General features: G+C 41.2%; 1 protein-coding gene across 2 annotated transcripts in view; it reads left to right on the forward strand.

The window, feature by feature from the left end:
• The window catches only part of LOC108234870 (phospholipid-transporting ATPase ABCA1), a 215,816-nt gene that overhangs the window by 121,646 nt on the left and 76,802 nt on the right, over positions 1–17,368 (forward strand). For both annotated transcript variants that reach the window (XM_037976591.1, XM_017414453.3), the window contains 2 exons: positions 9,764–9,858; positions 10,951–11,056. In XM_037976591.1, the coding sequence (XP_037832519.1) occupies positions 9,764–9,858; positions 10,951–11,056 (201 nt within the window). The remainder of the gene's footprint in view (positions 1–9,763; positions 9,859–10,950; positions 11,057–17,368) is intronic.

Consider the following 17,368-nt stretch of genomic DNA (forward strand, 5'->3'; position numbering starts at 1 on the left):
GATGGATGGATGGACGGATGGATGGATGGATGGATGGACGGATGGATGGATGGATGGAGGCCTATTTCATGCATTTATTGTCACATGGTAAGCTGAGGTTAATTTGGTGCAACAAATGTACTTTTTCCAAGTTAATCCCACAGATTCAGTTTTTTAGTGTCGTCATGTAATATAAATGTGTCCACACAAAGAAAAGTGAGTGAAGCCGTTTCTAACCCACAGTTTGAAAGAAATGTTTTCTTTCTATTTGGGTCATTGTATTTTCTGGAATGAAGTCAAAACTAGCCGACTTTTGGAAAGTTACCTTCAGAATCCCTGAAACTTGAACAGTCCCTACAGTGACCTTTTTCATTAAATCTGCGCGAATAATCTGTAAACAAATCATAGAAGTCATCATTAGTACTCAGTATATTCACAAGACACATCATTTACATGATTCCTAATTACTTTTCAAGACCCGACACCCTTATTAGTGGTTCTTGTTCTGCTGCAGCTGATGCACACATCATTTAGACTGTTTTTATTTCCCAAACATTATAATGAATAATATATAAGCTCTTTAAAACATGCCGCCTCTTACATAGAGGCTGCAGATAACAACTTTCTTTTTTTTTTTTTTTGTCGCTGCGTTGGATTTTCATTTGCTCAAAGTTAATTATGCTGTAAGAAGTCAAAAACTTGACGTTCATTTTTTTGTTTTTGCACCCGGAAACATACACATGCACGTATACGCTCACATAATTAGTCATAAAGTTGGAGACGAAAATGATGACTTGTGTGACAGAACTTTAGAGTTTGAACTTTCGGATGTTTATTAAGAATAGAGACGTCAACAATTATGGATTTATTTTAATGAACAAGAGACCTAAATGACTTCACTTTGCACAAATTCGGGATTTAAAAAAAAAACAACTAATTATAATAAAATGCAAGTGAAGCCAAAAATATTTTTCTGGGTGCACTTTTTATGCAAAGGTATTTCATGAGTTAGAACAAGAAAAAAGTTCATTTTTAACCAGAACCACTCCCTTCTATAGGAGTTTAATAAGTAAAGCAATTTGTTTTAATTTGGTTTAAAACATTTTGCAAGATTTTTTTTTTAATTCAGTTTTTTTTAATAAAAATATTAACAAGATGTCTTTCAAAATTTAACTGGCTTTTTTTTTCCTATTTTCTTTAAGTTACTGAACAGTGCAGCTGAACTATTTTCTTATGTAAAAACATAGCCCCAAAAGAAAAAAAAAAAACTATAACAAAGCATTTAAGCCAATTAGGCTTTCCGAACAGATTTGAAATAGTTTGTAAATTTTTGTTACCTTATGCCAAGGATACTAACATCCGAAGACTTGACTGCTCTGTAGTCGGTGTTCTGGTCTCCCTGCTTTGACAGATGGTCACCGTGTGCCAACCCTTCACCATCTAATCACCCGTCTCTAAATTAGAGTTGTTTTAATGTGCCAGCAATCTCCTTTGGCCCCCACGGGGACTAGCCTATAGCTCATCAGTTTGATCGGAATTAAACTCTAAACTGAGGTCGTTCAAAGAGCCGTCTAACAGCTGAGATATTAAAGGTGCTCATTGTGAAATCATAATCATCAATCATTAAAAAAAACTCTAATTCATAAAGGAACTAGAAGCACTCAGAGAGCACAAACCTCCACCAAGGCCACAGTGTGAATGAAAATAAGATTTGGATCACCATCAAAATTTGATTCGATTTTTTTTTTTTTTTTTTTTTTGACGACAACAAACTATTACGGAAAATTTCCTCCAAATCTGCTCATTAGCTTTTACCCGATCTTTGCTAACAGACAGACAGACAAACCAACGGACACAACCGGCTGTAATAAAAAGGGTCACGTGTAGGAGCAGAGAGATGCTTTTAACAAAGGAGACACTTGTGACCTTGACCTTTGACCCCATGACCTTGAAATCAACCGTGATCACCCTTGACCCATGAGGTGTCCAGCTGTGGCGTTTAACATTCCTGTGATCCAGCTGCAGAGTTAGAGCACGAGGTTTCATGTGACCAAAATTGGATCACTTGACGTTTCCTTAAAAATTTCCCGAAAATCTGTTCCTAACTTTTTTGAGTAGTCTTGTACACAGAGAGACAGACAGACGCTACCGCCTTGGTAGAGGCAACAAACCAAATCAGCACAATATTTTTGCCTGTTCATGGTTTCTGCAGCCTCAAATTAAAGCTGTGGAAGCTAAATTTGTGACCGGACGTCAACTACCAGCTGCTTTTGTTTACCTACGGAAACAGCCAAAAGTGACTTAAAATAGGTCAACGATGCCGCGGAAGAGCCGTTTGGGATGCAGAAGGGCGGCAATTTTGATGTATTGGTTCGTGTTTACACTCAGTTGAGTAAAGTAAGTTAACGTTAGAGTAGAGTTGGGGAAAAAAATTAATGCTGAAATTGTCAACTCAACAGTCCAGCAGAGGTTTCACAAAAGCAGAGCTCCGTCTTTGAGGCGCTCCATGGCCCTTCGTGATCCTCGGTGTTTATTCTCTACAGTTGTTCTTTTCTTTCTCCTTTTGCATTTAGCGACAGATTCACTCTTACATTTCCCGCTACACTTCTTCTCCAAGATTCTACGCTTGCCCGAGTCCGCCATCTTTGTTTACCTACACAGATTATATCCAGCCTAATGTAGGTCAGTCAAGTGACTCGAGCTTCCACGTGTTTTTTCTTTTTTTGGGAGATTCTGCTTTCCATGGGGCGTGGACCCACATTTCTCAACTGCATATCAATATATCTGCTCGAGTAAACCCTTTCAAAATGCACCGTTTATTCGTTCAGGGTAACCTTTTTTTTTCTCCATACATTTGCAGTATTTTTAAATTATTTATAGCCTCTTCACAGAGCCTCAGTTTAAACCCTCTGAGTTATCTCGACAAAAGACAGAAAGAAAGAGTTCGTAGCTGATACGGTTGCGTGAAACGAAATAAGTGCCGTAATTGTGATTCCTCACGAAGTGATGGGCAATCCAGCGAGGAGGAACGAGAGTAAAATAAGAAAGGTGAGAGTCGGTAACCGCCAACAAATGGGCAATATAATAACGTTCCCTGGCTCTTTCCATTCCTTTAAATCCATCTGCAGCTCCCGTACTGACCCCTATACGCACCATACGACGCCATACGGGGCCTGGGTAATTTGCCGTACCGCGCTCTGCGTGGATTTGTTGGAACCCGCGAGTTCCCGCCGCGTGCGCCCTTCAGTGACAAGGCCATCCTGTCATTTAAAAGAAGCAACTGTCCAGGAATCGTGTTAGGAGATGATTGCTGAGACATTCGAACATGAGACGTGCCCTTTAGGTAACCTTTTCAAGTCACCGATGTTCAATCCGGGCTCGTGAGAGCACCGTTCCTGCCTGCTGGGCCGTCGAGGTCCGGCTTGGAAACGCTTTATTCCTGCTGCTTTACCGGACTCCCGTTTCAGTCTGCCGGGCCATTAGCTGCTCTCAGAACTCTTAGCCCCAGTAAAAATACCTTTTTACGAAGGCTACTTTTTTTTTTTTACATCTTATTACATTAATTGCGACTTCACTTAGCCACCGCGTCTTACCTGTTCCATTTGAACCTGTAAAAAAACGACATTAAACGGACTCCTTTTATTTATTTACCTTTTGCTTTGAAACAACCTTGAGGATGCTGAGTCATTAGCACGCGACAGGATTACCGCCAGCCGCCTCCCACTGTGGCTGAAAGAACTCAAAAAGTCACTTTTCTGTCTCCTTCCCCTTTTATAAAATGCACCACTTTATTTATTTGGCAGGGGTCAGGCTTTAGTAACGAGCCAACAAGCCCTCCAGGTTCGTGTTTCATCATCCGAGATGTTAAAAGATTCATGTTGCTGTGGTAATGAATGATTTCAGACTGGGGGGAGATCCTGTAATACGGGCCGATTTGTGATGAAATAGGTGCTTTCTTTCATAAAAACCCTGCTCGACTGGGAGCGAAAACATACAGTTAGCAGTTGGATTTGGAAAATCATCAGTTATCGCCCGCCACCAAAAGCGACAGTGCGTTCGTTTTTTTTTCTGTCGCATCAGCAAAATATTTAATTATCCAGATGACAGATTTTAATGAAACTGTAATAAAAAAAAAACCCACACAAGTTGACAAGTACAACTGATTAGCTTTTGAAGTCAACCCATTCAAGATGGCTGCCATAGCTGCATAAAAATGACTAAATTTTGCTTAATTTTTACAGACATTGAGCTAAAATTTGGTGTGGTAGTAGCTGACAGTCATTCACAACACCAAGGGCTAACAGATCATATAAGACACACGTGTCAAACTCAAGGCCCGCGGGCCAGATCCGGCCCTCTGTAACATTTCATCCGGCCCTCTAGTCTGGGACAGATCGAGTCTCTGATTCTTATTTTGCTTTAAAAAAACTGAGCCTAATTAGTGAAGTTTTCTCTTGACAGTGACTTAGAAGCCAACAATATATAGTTTTAACTTCTGTATGATCAGGTTTTTGTTGATGGCTTTTTAAAAAAAATCTATTTTAATGTTAAAAAATTCATTTAAAAGCTGAGTGAGGCGTAAGAAATGACTGCTAATGATGTGCTTTTTGAAGTTTGATCTATTTGTCTGTGTTCATTAAAGTTTGTTTGCTTTAAATTCTGTATAATCTGTAACTGGGAAAAGGTCATTGATATTTCTATATGAATGATTTGACATAATACATCTAAAACCAATTAATTTATGTAATTTTTAATAAATATTGATCGTGATTGACCCTTAGCTAGGACCAAATTTTTAATTTTGGCCCCATTGCGTCACTGGGTTTGACACCCCTGATGCAAGATGAGCGTGTGAGTAATGCTTTTGTTCAAAGTTTGATCCAAAATACTTCAACACCATAATTCCACGATCTTCGTCTAAAACTCTGGGCCTAAAAAGCGGCGGGTGACATGCAGTCCTTTAAGTAGTCCTTGGACTTTATCGCTTGATTATTCATGATGAATGAATATAAATGGATGCCCGAGGTGCATGCACAAGTGAAGCTATGTCCAATTACATGGTAATAAATGCATTTAACCTCGGCACTACATTGGTAACTTCGTAGCGGGCTATAAATTAATTCAAGTCCACGGCAGAGACCACCTATGGAAGTGGAGCATATCATGAGGATGTATTCCCTTTGACCTGAAAGCCTCTCCTCTTGAATAAATCATGGCAAAGTGAACCAGCTTCACATAAGTTTTTTTTTTTTCCTCCTCCTTTTATCTTTTTTTTTTTTCTCTCTACCAATCCTCGGAATATGCCCTTGAGAAACTATATAAAAATCAGAGAGGAGGAAAAAGAAAAACTGGATACAACACCGCGGGAGGTGGTGTGAAATCATTGTTTCCATGGTTATGGCAGGCAACAGTAAAGCCCGCTATCCGTTCCGAGGTATTGACTCTCGCTCATTGGTGATATTTAACTTTTTGTAGATGAATAGGCCGCCGCGCGTGCAGAGGAATTGATAAAGCCGACGTAGTCCCGGGCATTAAAATGGATGCCTTTGTCGTTTGGAAACTGGCCTAACTATAGTTTGCTTGCAAATTACTGTGTGTGGCCTCATCTATCAAAGTGCTGAAGTCGGCCATTAGCTCACCACTTGTGTGGAGATAAAGGGAAATCGGTCCGTGTGGTGATCACTTCCTAAACTGCTTGAACAAAACAGTGTGTTTGCGGGACAAATATCTAATGCGGCGTGATCTCTGAAGCTCTTCTGATGTACACTTTCGGAGGTTTATCTGCACATTCGCAACAAAATTGATACGACGTTGCTTTGTGTCTGTCGGCGTGTTTTCATGCTGTTCTGTAAAACGTTAAACCCCAATCGTCCTGTGACGGCTCTGCATCGCCTTGCACTGCTATGATAGTTATTTCTTTTGTTTTTGCAAAAGGTTTTATAAAATCGTGAGACATGGTAAGCATTGACGAGAACGTTGCTTTAACACTGGCGATGGTTACCAACGTGGTAAACTACCAGGCTGGTGACTATTGCCAGTGTTAAAGCAGCGTTCTCATCGATATCAGTCCTGAAGCTCTTTAATACACTTTACTAACTTACTTTTGAAGCAACGGCTCATGGTTTTGTCATGGCAGAATTTACTATTGGGTAACACCTGTTGTTTATAAGTCCTGATTATGTTATGACTTGTATTCCGAGCCCCGTGGGTTCTCACAGAATGAACTAGTTTATAGGAGTGATGTTGAATTTTCTCCTCATGGGAACAAGACTGCCTTGCTTTTCCCCAACTCCTCCTTCTCATCCAGTATTTCAATATCTTTAATAAAATCTCCTGTGTTGATTCAGGGGGACCAGTGCTTTGATTTGGAGCTTACCTGTTCTGACCTGGGACTCGGATATTGATCGTTGATTGTCTTTAATGCTCTCTATATTTTGTGCACAATATATAAATAAACCTGTTTGAGTGATTTCATCTAACAGTGCCTGGAAATTATTTTGCTGACACAACAGTTTCAAACTGCTACTGTTCTAACTTCCCGTATAGGCTAGCTGTGCTACAATGCTAATGCTAGCTTGTATGGGAAACAACACAGTGGAGAGTTGGTGTCCACTGTTGTTTTTGATTCCAGTTTATTTTGACAATAAAACAACTAAACTTGGTTTTCGGGGCGGCACGTCCTCCCTGTTGGGACCCACCTTTGGAAGCCGACCTCTAAGTTTGTGATTTAATAATCTGGAGTCCACTTTTGACGTGAAGATAGACAGCTTTGGACCAACTTTGAAAGAATTATTGTTTAGCGTTTAGCGTGGTTAGACATGAACTTTCGGTAGCTGTAGCCTTGGATGTTCTCTGTCACAAGGAGAGCAAACCATGCAAGTGTCCAAAATACAGCTCTGGTGAGTTGCTGGCTTAATGTATGAAGTCCTGGCAACTTGCTCTAAAGGCTGGACGAGCTTTGGCAACGAGTCACGAGTTTGGTGTGAGGCGCAGTGTGGCCTCACCGTCTGTAGTCCAGTGCGAAGGTCGTGCCCAACGATTCTCTGAGAATAATATCTACATGCCTAACTATATTTAAAAAGTCTGTGCTAAGTGCACACAATAAATGGCAAATAGGCATCGATAATGGCGGAATAAACAGACTTGATGGCGTCATGGGGGACTACAGCTAGCTGCATTTTTAAAAAAATCACGAAATTTAATGTAAATAACCACATTCTGTAAAGCTGACAACGATGTAAAGGTTTGTATGAACTGCTATGAGGTTTTTGAGTCTGGACTAACAATGGGAGCGATCAACTTCGGTCTTGGCCCCACTCGGACTAGCCATCAGCTTGTCCGTTCATCGGATCTAACCTATTTTCCAAACTAAGATCGACCAATGAGCTGTCTACAACAGATACAATGATAAATGTTTATAATGTTTCCACAGAACCCCACTTCAAACTGTCATTTTAACTCAAATATAATGTTCATCAGACGATACAAACTATGCAAGCGTTTAATCAAAAATAGGTTTCTGCTTCAGTTTTTTTTTTCTTTCTTTTTTCCCCAAGATTAAACTTGAATGTTGGCACAGTGGTACAGCGCCAAGACTAATATGAGCACTTATCTCAGCAGAGCTCGAGCATGCCAGCTCATTCAGCAGATTTGATTACTTCTTCGTTTACATTTGCCCCCCCCTTTCCCTTCCTGCCTGCTCAGTTATCAAGCTGATGTCTTGTGCAGAATGCCAAGCACACCGATGCTGTTTGCAGGTAATGAACAAGCCCAGGTATTACCATCACATAATGTTCCCATTTCAGGCCTTTTGATGGGGGGGGGGTGGACAGAGGCCAAAATAATTAGACCCACACTGACAGTGCGCCTGGGTATAAACTCGTTGTACACACGGAGGAGTGTGAAGGCTTCTATTTTTTGGGTTTTGTTTGTGTCTCAGTTCCTGTGGCTTCTCGAAAAGGGAAGCGTGTTTGTTCAGAGATAAGCCAAGGTTGCTGTGCCGTTCATCCTCCCCTTATCTCTGATTCATAAGCCAGATGGGGGGCCTCTCCTTCCTCTGTTTTTTCCTCCTGTTTCTTCTTTGCCTTCAGATGATTTCCGTTCTCCTCCTCACACTTTCTCCGCCGCGTTTAAACTTATGTTTCAATTCCTGGGAAAATTCTCCTGCCTCCTGTTTCTTTTTTTAGGTTTGTTTGTTTGTTTTTTGAGATTTTTATTTTTTATTTTTTTGCCTTTTTCTTTTAACCCACTTAAAGTTAAAGTTAAATTTTTATCTCACTTTTTCGGTGAGAAGTCACACATTCTATACAAGTTTCCTTTTTTTTTTTTTTTTTTTTTCCCCAAATATATATTCAAGAAGAGTAGCTTTGCATGCAGAGCTAATTGGCGTCGGGGTAAACCGATTAAACAACATACTGTGCGTACCTTTAGTAACGGGGGGGGGGAGGCCTTGTTGGTAAATTGCACCACAGTCAGGGGTCTGAATCCCACTTTACAAAGGACAACTCTGCTTTGTAATTAGTGTTACGTCTCTAAATGAGCTGGGTATATGCATATCAGGGTGGCAGTGTGCGATTGTGCGCGCCGAACATCACTCCGCACGAGGTGGAGTGTATTCATAGCAGTGTGTCGCACCCTTTCTTAATTGGATGTTTGAATGTACCCATTCATCCACAGAGGGGCATCTAATTAGGGTCCTTTGACATTAGACACAGCTTACTGAATTTTAGCAGGGGTCTAGATTTCCGCCAGGCTTCCCATAGTCGAGCTTAATTGACTATTATGATAACGGGTGAGAGGATGTTTCACAGCGGCGTAAACAGATGCCACCGGTAAAGCATTCCTGCTCTTAAGTATTGTTGATTTTGCTTCGGCTGGGTACGTTTTCACGCACAGGCGAGCAATCGCTTTCAGCTCGAGTGTGTCTTCGATGAGCCTCTCCGCGCACAGCCGGCGTCGGAGACGGTTTATATCGTTTAACGGCACAAACAAAAGGCATTGTTTGCTGTTTTTCGTGTGAGGGTTTGCTATCAAAAATGTCGAAGTTTGGTTTGGATTGACGTTAAAATGAGCAATAGACGCAGTTTCAACAACGAGTTCTACGCACAGTCTTCGTTTAGGCGTGGATATCTCTAAGTTCAGACCAGATTTAGCCCGAGCAGTTTAGCCCTTATAACTTGAAATGAAACTGACAATATAAATACACAACCCAAGTTTATACATCATACAGTTAATATTACAGTTTAAACAGCAATGTGTCAAAAAAAGACAGACAAAAAGCACCTACAAACTTTGTATTCAACTGAAAGCTGAAAAGGGGAAAAAATGTGGTAAATCTGAAGACGTGTTCATGTACTTTTATGTTCTGTAGGAAATAAAAACATTAAACTGGACATACTTTCATCTAATCTCTTAGATCTTGAACTAAATAGAAGTTGAAGTCTAAAATTAGATGTAAAAAAAAAACATAAGATAGACATCAAACTCTAAAATGAGATGCCAAAAAGACGTTCAAATCTTGGCTTAGACGACTAAGAGACGTCGAAGTCTAGGCTTAGATGCCAAATAGACCCCAAAGTGTACGCTTAAACGTGAAATAAACCTCAAAGTTTAAGTTTAGATGTTAAATAGGCATCAAAGTCTTATCATAGACGTCAAATAAAGATCAAAGTGTAGGCTTAAATGTGAATTTTTGGTGACGTAGACGTCGACGTGTGTACTTCGGTGTCAAATACGCATCAAAATCAAGGCTATAAACTGTTTTTTGTCTTTTTGTTGTTCGCAGAGGATTCAGAACACGACGGACACCCTGCTGAATTTGACTGGACGAAACATGACAGACTTCCTGGTCAAGACTTTTGAGCACTCCGGTAAAAAAAGGTAAAACTTCACGAATGCTGATGTCGAAACGGAGCTTCGGCACCGGTACTTTTTGTTTCTGTCGGTCGCTTTCGTCGGCATAAGCTGGTCATGATGTGCGGCACGAACGATTTAAAAAAAAAAAAAAAATGGAGGGTACCAGCAGTGCTAAGTCACAAAGGCTAGTAACGACGTGAGGGGGGCAACTACAATCCTTGAATTAAAACATGGGTTCCATTCGTAATTTTTAAACAAGGAGCCAGGACTCCCGGATAAATCATTGGACATTTTGTTGAATGGATCTGGTCGGAGCTTCTGCTTACAGCAGGGGTGTCAAACCCAGTGACGCAGGGGGGCCAAAATTAAAAATTTGGTCCTAGCCAAGGGCCAATCACGATCAATATTTATTAAAAATTGCATAAATTAACTTTGGTTTTAGACGTATTATTATAGAAATATCAATGACCTTTTCCCAGTTACAGATTATACAGAATTTAGAGCAAACAAACTTTAATGAACACAGACAAATAAATCAAACTTCAAAAAGCACATCATTAGCTGTCATTTCTTACGCCTCACTCAGCTTTTAAATGAATTTTTTAACATTAAAACAGATTTTTTTAAAAAGCCATCAACAAAAACCTGATCAAACAGAAATTAAAACTATATATTGTTGGCTTCTAAGTCACTGTCGAGAGAAAACTTCACTAATTAGGCTCAGTTTTCTAAAGCAAAATAAGAATCAGAGACTTGATCTGTCCCGGACTAGAGGGCAGGATGAAATGTTACAGAGGGCCGGATCTGGCCCGCGGGCCTTGAGTTTGACACGTGTGGCTTAGATGCTCTCACAACTTAAATAAAAACGACGCTTTAACAAGAACAACAAAGCTATAGAACATGAACCAAACCTGCAGGATGAATAGTTTTAAGATGGGACCCCTGCCAGATTCCTGCCCTTTCGACCAAGACATAAAAGGTAAAGCTTCGACGGCCGATCCCGCGGTTTGACAGGACTCCATCGCCGTCATGTCCGTGCTGCACCGTAGTGTTTGTCCTCAGCTTGACTTCTACTCGTCCAGCTCCAGCTTCTCCAGCTTGCTCCTGTGACTTCAGGTACGGAGGGATCTCTGTCGGAGCAGTCAACTCACAAGTCCGACTGACCGAGGCGCAGATCGAAGGAGTGTTCAGGGATTTAAGAGACCTCTTCAATTCCTCTCAGGTATGTAACAAATACTCTTCATGCTGCCGTGTCGTCTGTTTTTTTGTACATCGAGTTCAAAAGCCTAGGGGTTGACTCCGTCGCTACATTTTTAACAGACATTTCAATTAAACAAGAACTTTTTTTTTCTTTTTTTTCATCAAAATAACCGAGTTGTACACATGAACGCCTCTTACTCGTAAACACAAGAATGGGACAAACAGCTTACGCTAATTTTACGGTGTTGGCTCAAGGGTTCCTTCGGACGCGAATCATGAAAACTTTGACCCGAAAGGTTGATTTTGGACAAAAAACGCTGCGCAGATCAATTCGTTACCCCTCTTTTTTTTAATGATTTAAATGGAAGGAGTGGGACTTTCCTGGACGTTTTGAGCATTAGTCCTCTGAGTTTTTGTAGGGGCTTTAAAAGTTTATTTTTGGACATCGTCTCCGTTTTAAACTTACTTTCAGACCAGCACTTTTACTGGACCGTGTTCATGGAAATGGTTTTTATTTTGTTTGTTTGTTTGTTATTATTAAGCAATAATATCAAGTTATTTCTTCACAGAATTGACGTAGGGATCCCACAGGGAACACGTTTCGGTCACGTGCTTTTTAGCTTTCGTTTTAACATTTCGGATATGTGTGCTGATACTGGCGTTCGGATGCACTTAAGCATGGCTTGACGCCTCCTACGTATCTAAACATACTAGCGACAAACAAACAAAATTCAGAATTCTCAAACTTCTAAAACCAGTCAGGTGTGCAGAGAAGTCTTTTGTTTTTAAATTGTCTACTTAAAGCAGATTAATAATTGACATAAAGCTCCATTTTTCTTAATAAACAGGCCAGTCATACTGCAGTAGTACAAGAGTAAGTACTGTTTTTTTTTTTTTTACTTCAAATATCAGGTTCTTTTAATGTTTGAATTTCTACAGAATAGTAATGATTCAGGAGCTGGAAAGCTGGCACAATGGAAGGCTTTGGGAAAAAAAAAATAAACCCTGAAATATTATAAATTTCAAGTGTACGACTGAATGAATAGACGATTGAATTAATAAGTCAAAGTGAAAATTTAATCACGAGGGACCTTGTATCCGCCGGTAAAGGTTCAGCAGAGTTCTGTAAAGCAGAGAAATGTTTCAGAATCCTTTCAAGGCTGCGGCTCACAGAGAAGTCATCCGAGTTTGTTCAAACTCAAACGCTGCGTTCTTTTTTATTTCTCCCGTCTCATTTTGTATCCTAGACGCGAGGGGCTCCTATTTGGTGCAAACCTTTTCACCCCGTCTAATTGAAGGGCAATCAAAAAAAAAACGAAAATAGGCGAGGAAGGATTAAAATTCTTTTGGATCCGTTTTTCGAGTCTCCGTGGCAACGGGACGCGACGGTTTGTTTCTCCCCTTTTGAAAGAATCAAGGTTTTCCGAGTCTTTAACGAGGAAGTCACACTCCTCGGTCCTGCAGGACTTGCACTGTTGTTTGTTTGTTTGTTTGTTTGTTTGTTTGTTTGTTTGTTTGTCACCGCCTGCTGGCCGAAGCAAAGATGGAGAAATAAGGTTTTTGCTCGTGTCTGTGCACGTGTGCTCGTTTGTCTGTAATATTAGCAAAAGATTTCTCAGGAATCCCCGAACAAAGTTTAATGAAAGTAATCACTGGGTTGACGTCTACAGCTGATCAACCTCTGGAGTCAATCCCATTCAAGATGGCTGCCACAGCTAGGTCAACTTGGTCAACACAAAAACAGCTGTAACATAGCCAACTTGACGGATATTGAGCTAAAATTTGGGATGGCAGTGGTTGAGACTGAACCCCAATTCATACTACGAGTGCTAACTGATCGCGCAGGATCTGTGCTTGAAACTTTGTCGTTAACTGTTAAAAGAAACTCTGCTTGTCTGTTAGCAAAATATTTTATAAACCACCGAACATATTTTAATGAAACTTTCAAAAAGTAATCCCTCGGTGTACACCTACAACTGAGTGCCTTTTAGAGTCGATCACATTCAAAATGGCTGCCACAGCCAACTAACCTTAGAAAACACAAACATGTCAATAACTCAGCCAGCTTTAAAGACACTGAGCTAAATTTTGTTGTGATTGTATCTGAGCAATGTCCCCAACAAATACTTTAAGCACAGTTCATTGTACAACACCTTTGCTCAAATCTTTGACCACAACTATTGGAGATAATCCTGTTTGTCTGTTAGCAAAATAACTTACAAACCACTGGATGAATTTTAGTGAAACTCTCAGGAAGTAATACTTGGGTGTTCATCTACAACTGAATAACTTTTGGAGTCACCCCAATTTAAGGTGGTTGCTACAGCTAATCAACATTGCCCAACACAAAAATGGCCATAACCCAGTCAGTTTTGCTGATATGAACCTAGAGTTTTAAGTGGTAGTAGCTGAGAATTATCCCCAACACATACTCCAAGCATTAACAGAGCATGCCAAGCAGTGTAATATAATATTGCACAAGTTTATGCTTAAAGGCTGTAAATGTATCATTTGTCAATATAAGGTAATCTTAGTCTAAATCTGTCGTGAAAAGTGGAGAGCGATATGCATTTCTTCACAGAACGCTTGGCCTTTATTTCTTTTTGTAAAAGAAAAAACTATATTTGATCAATTGTGATTAATTATTGGCACATTTATATGTCTGCCCAAGCATCTCCAGTCATAAATGGCTCAGATCTTCTGAAGCAGGGTCAAAGGTCATCGACAATCAGCGTCTTACCTGTTGTAGACAGCTCTTTGAACCAACTCAGTTTGGAGAAAAGCCCCACCTCCGTGGAACCCCCTCTTCAAAAAGCTCGTTTTAAGTGCGGTGCGTCTTCAACCCCTGTCCCATTTGTCCCCCCCGTCCCTTTTTTTTTTTGTGTGTGTCCTAGCCTCTCTTCCCTCGGCGCGTCTCTCTCCTTACGGCGAACACGCGCTCATTAACATTTCAAATGTTGGACGTTCAGCTGCTTTTGAGATCAGCACATTGCTCTGCCCCTCAGGCGACTCCCGTCTCGTCCCTGCCCGTGCGCCCCCCCCTCCGTGTCTCCCGGATCTCGATGCTAATGTGACTTTAATTTGAGCAGCAGAAATGATGTAACCCTAATGGCCGGGCATTAGCCGTCCCAGCTCTGCAGTCCTTGTTATTAACATCCTACACTGTCCTTGGGAGACGTCTGGCTCTCTGCTGCTGCTGCTGCTGCTTGGCAGGCATTGTGATGTGAGACGGTAACTGGAAACAGGTAGCTTGTTTCTTTTTTTTTTGCGCTCCGAGCTATCGGTGACGACTGGGGAAGTGGGCACTGAAATGTCTGTTTAATTGCATTTCCTGTGTCTAGCAGGTAGAAATGGAGTTATGTGCGGCAAGAGGCGACGGGAATGGCAAGAGCCACCGAGCCTGAGTGCCGAAAATGATATAATTAGGCTATGAGAGGCACACAGATGAAGATGATGTCAGAGTCAGATTGTTTGTCTTCATGTGTGTGTGTGTGTGGGCGTGTGTGTGTGTGTGTTTTTGTGATTGTCTGTTGTTTTAGCAAAAGTCATTTCTAACTGATTAGGTTTTGGAGTCAACCCGATTCAAGACTGTCCCCAAAATTGAGTCAAGAATGGCTCTGACTCTGTCAGTTTTACAGACATCCAGCTAAAATCCGGTGTGGTTGTAGCTGGGAGTCATTCTCAACATGTACTCCGAGCACTAAGAGATCCGTGTGGTCGCACAGTTTACAGGTTTGACCAAAGCGGTTATAGCGCCGTCATTTCTCAACGTAGGATGATTTTAGTCTAAAACTCTGGCATGAAAGGCGTCAGGCAATTTTTTAATTTTTTTTTAAATTTCCTATAATGGGTCCATTATGCTTCTAGAATTGCGCCGCTCAAGATGGCTGCATGTTGGAGTAGCTCTGTTCCGTTCATTCTGAGATATTCCTCTTTTTTTTCTGGATGTAAATCACTTTTTTTTGGATGATTACTTCCTCTGGTATCGGATGCTGTGCAGCTGGAAGGATTTTTACTAAAGCCTTTTTTTTACTTTTGGACATTTTGTTATGATGCGTAACCATGACAACGAGTGTTAAATGCGAAGAACCCTGAACTCCAGTCATGGCCAAAACCAAGCAGACTGCCCGTAAATCCACCGGAGGTGAAGCTCCCAGGAAGCAGCTCGCCACCAAAAGCTGCCCGCAGGAAGAAGCCTCATCTCCACAGGCTCCGGGACCGTGGCTCTCAGGGAGGTCCACCGAAACCGGAAGTCCACCGAGCTGCTCATCCAGAAGTTGCCCTTCTTCCAGGAGATCGCCCAGGACTTCAAGACCGACCTGCGCTTCCAGGGCTCGGCCATCACAGACCTCGCTGGTGGGACTCTTTGAGGACACCAGGACCGAGGACAAATCGGGACAAAGAGACCCTTCCTGCCCACAGCCATCAACTCTTTAACAAAACCAGGATTATGAGCTACAACAGCATTTAATTTCCCTTTGGGATTAATAAAGTATTTTTGAATTGAATTGAATTGCATCTTCTTCTTTTTTTTTTTTTTTTAGCAGCATTTTCCAAATTAAATTCTGGAATTGTATCAACTTGAACCACTTCGTGGCAGGTTGCCCCCCTCCCAAGCGCTCAGACACATGTTGAGGCTCATTAGACCGGTGAACTCCACAGTGAACGCCGGCCAAGATGAGTCGCCGCACACTCGAGCGGCCGAGTCCCGAGCCTCGCCACCGGCGAGGCCAGACCAGACTTGTCATCGTCGCTCTTGAGCGGGAAGGAGTTTGTTAAAGGATTAGACAGCTGCTGGCCCACTTCTCATCTTGTTTTGAGCCACCGCTAATCCTTGGGAAGGCTGCCTCTTCTCCGCTTGGCACCATGCAAACCAGAGAGAAGTTAAAAAAAAAAGAAGAAGAAGAAGAAGCAAAATACAATAAAGATTGTCTTGTTTTGGCTGTGAGGCGCATCACAGCTGAGAGTGGGAGTCTTGTTCCCAGCCCCGTGTATGAATAGACTTGGAACAGAGGGAATGTTATTCAGCACAAATATTCCTGTCAGCGTCGATTTTTGGAGCGCTTTCTTTTATCCGTTCTCGGCGCTGCGACGCGGAAGGAGATGAGGAGTTCGTGTCGCGTTACTGAAATCGTGTGTAAATATTTTCTTGAGCTGCGCAAGCGGGCTGAATGTAAAGACGGGCAGATTGGTGCTCTGAATGCTCAAAATAATACTATTCTAGAGATTGTCACGATGTGTTAGAGATCCGCGTGTGAAGGATTATGGGATAGAAAAATAGAAAACCTCCTGTAAGTCGGGATAGGCGGTAATCATCAAATGTTTAAAGTGTCGTTAAAATGGGCGAATTCAGTGAAATAAACGTCGCTGTCATCATTTTTTCTTTTTACACCTGCTGCTGGTCATGATACAAAGTCCAAAAGAAGCAAAAGAAACAACTCTGAGTGCCCCCAGCATCCTGTACTTTATTTTGAAAAGGTTATAAAGTGGAAACTATGGTCGCAGGTGAGCTCATTCCCTTCAACGTGATCCATTGGAGAGGTGAGAATGATAGAAAACTAGAAAGGTGCTGAGAAATGAGTTGTTTAAGATAAAAAAAAAGGAAAATGCTAGCTAAAAGCTAAAAAAAGTATAGCGCTAACTAAAAGCCAAAAGTAACCAAATGAACGTGAACAGTAGCAAAAGGTTAGTTAAATGTTGCAAAATGCTAGCTCAAAGCATCAAAATGCTAGCTAAAAGCATCAGATTTTAGCTAAAATCTAGCAAAACAGTAGCTATAAGATAAAAAATAGTAAAATGAAAGTTAAATGTAGCAAGAGATTAGCTTGAAGCTAGAAGTAGCTAAAGGCTAGGTAACACCTATAAGTGACAAATTGCTAGCGAAAAGCAGCAAAGGTTTAGCTTAAAGTTGAAAGTGGCAAAGGGCTAGCTAAGAGTAGCAGAAGGCTAACTGAAAGCTAAAAGTAGCAAATCACCACATAAATGCAGCAATATGTTATCTAAAAGCTAAATATAGCAAATGACTAGCTAAAACCTAAAGATAGCAAAAGACTAACTAAAAACTATAAGTAGCCAAATGCATAGCTAAAAGGTAAAGGTAGCAAAAGCCTAGCTAAACGTGACAGAACGGGGTTTGACTAGTTGAAACAACAACAGAAAAAAGTGTCTACCAGTTAAAGAGTGTTTCTGCTTAAAATGTCCATCCCTGCTTGTACCTGTCTCAGGACTGTGTCTCTTTCTCGTCTATTTATCTCCATTCTCCCACCGTCGCCTCCGACGGGAGTCTGCACCTGGGCACACTCCGGCATTCTTGGGGATGTCTCTCTTGATTTCT

Source organism: Kryptolebias marmoratus, linkage group LG7 (assembly GCF_001649575.2).
Source record: "Kryptolebias marmoratus isolate JLee-2015 linkage group LG7, ASM164957v2, whole genome shotgun sequence".
NCBI classification, from domain to species: Eukaryota; Metazoa; Chordata; class Actinopteri; order Cyprinodontiformes; family Rivulidae; genus Kryptolebias; species Kryptolebias marmoratus.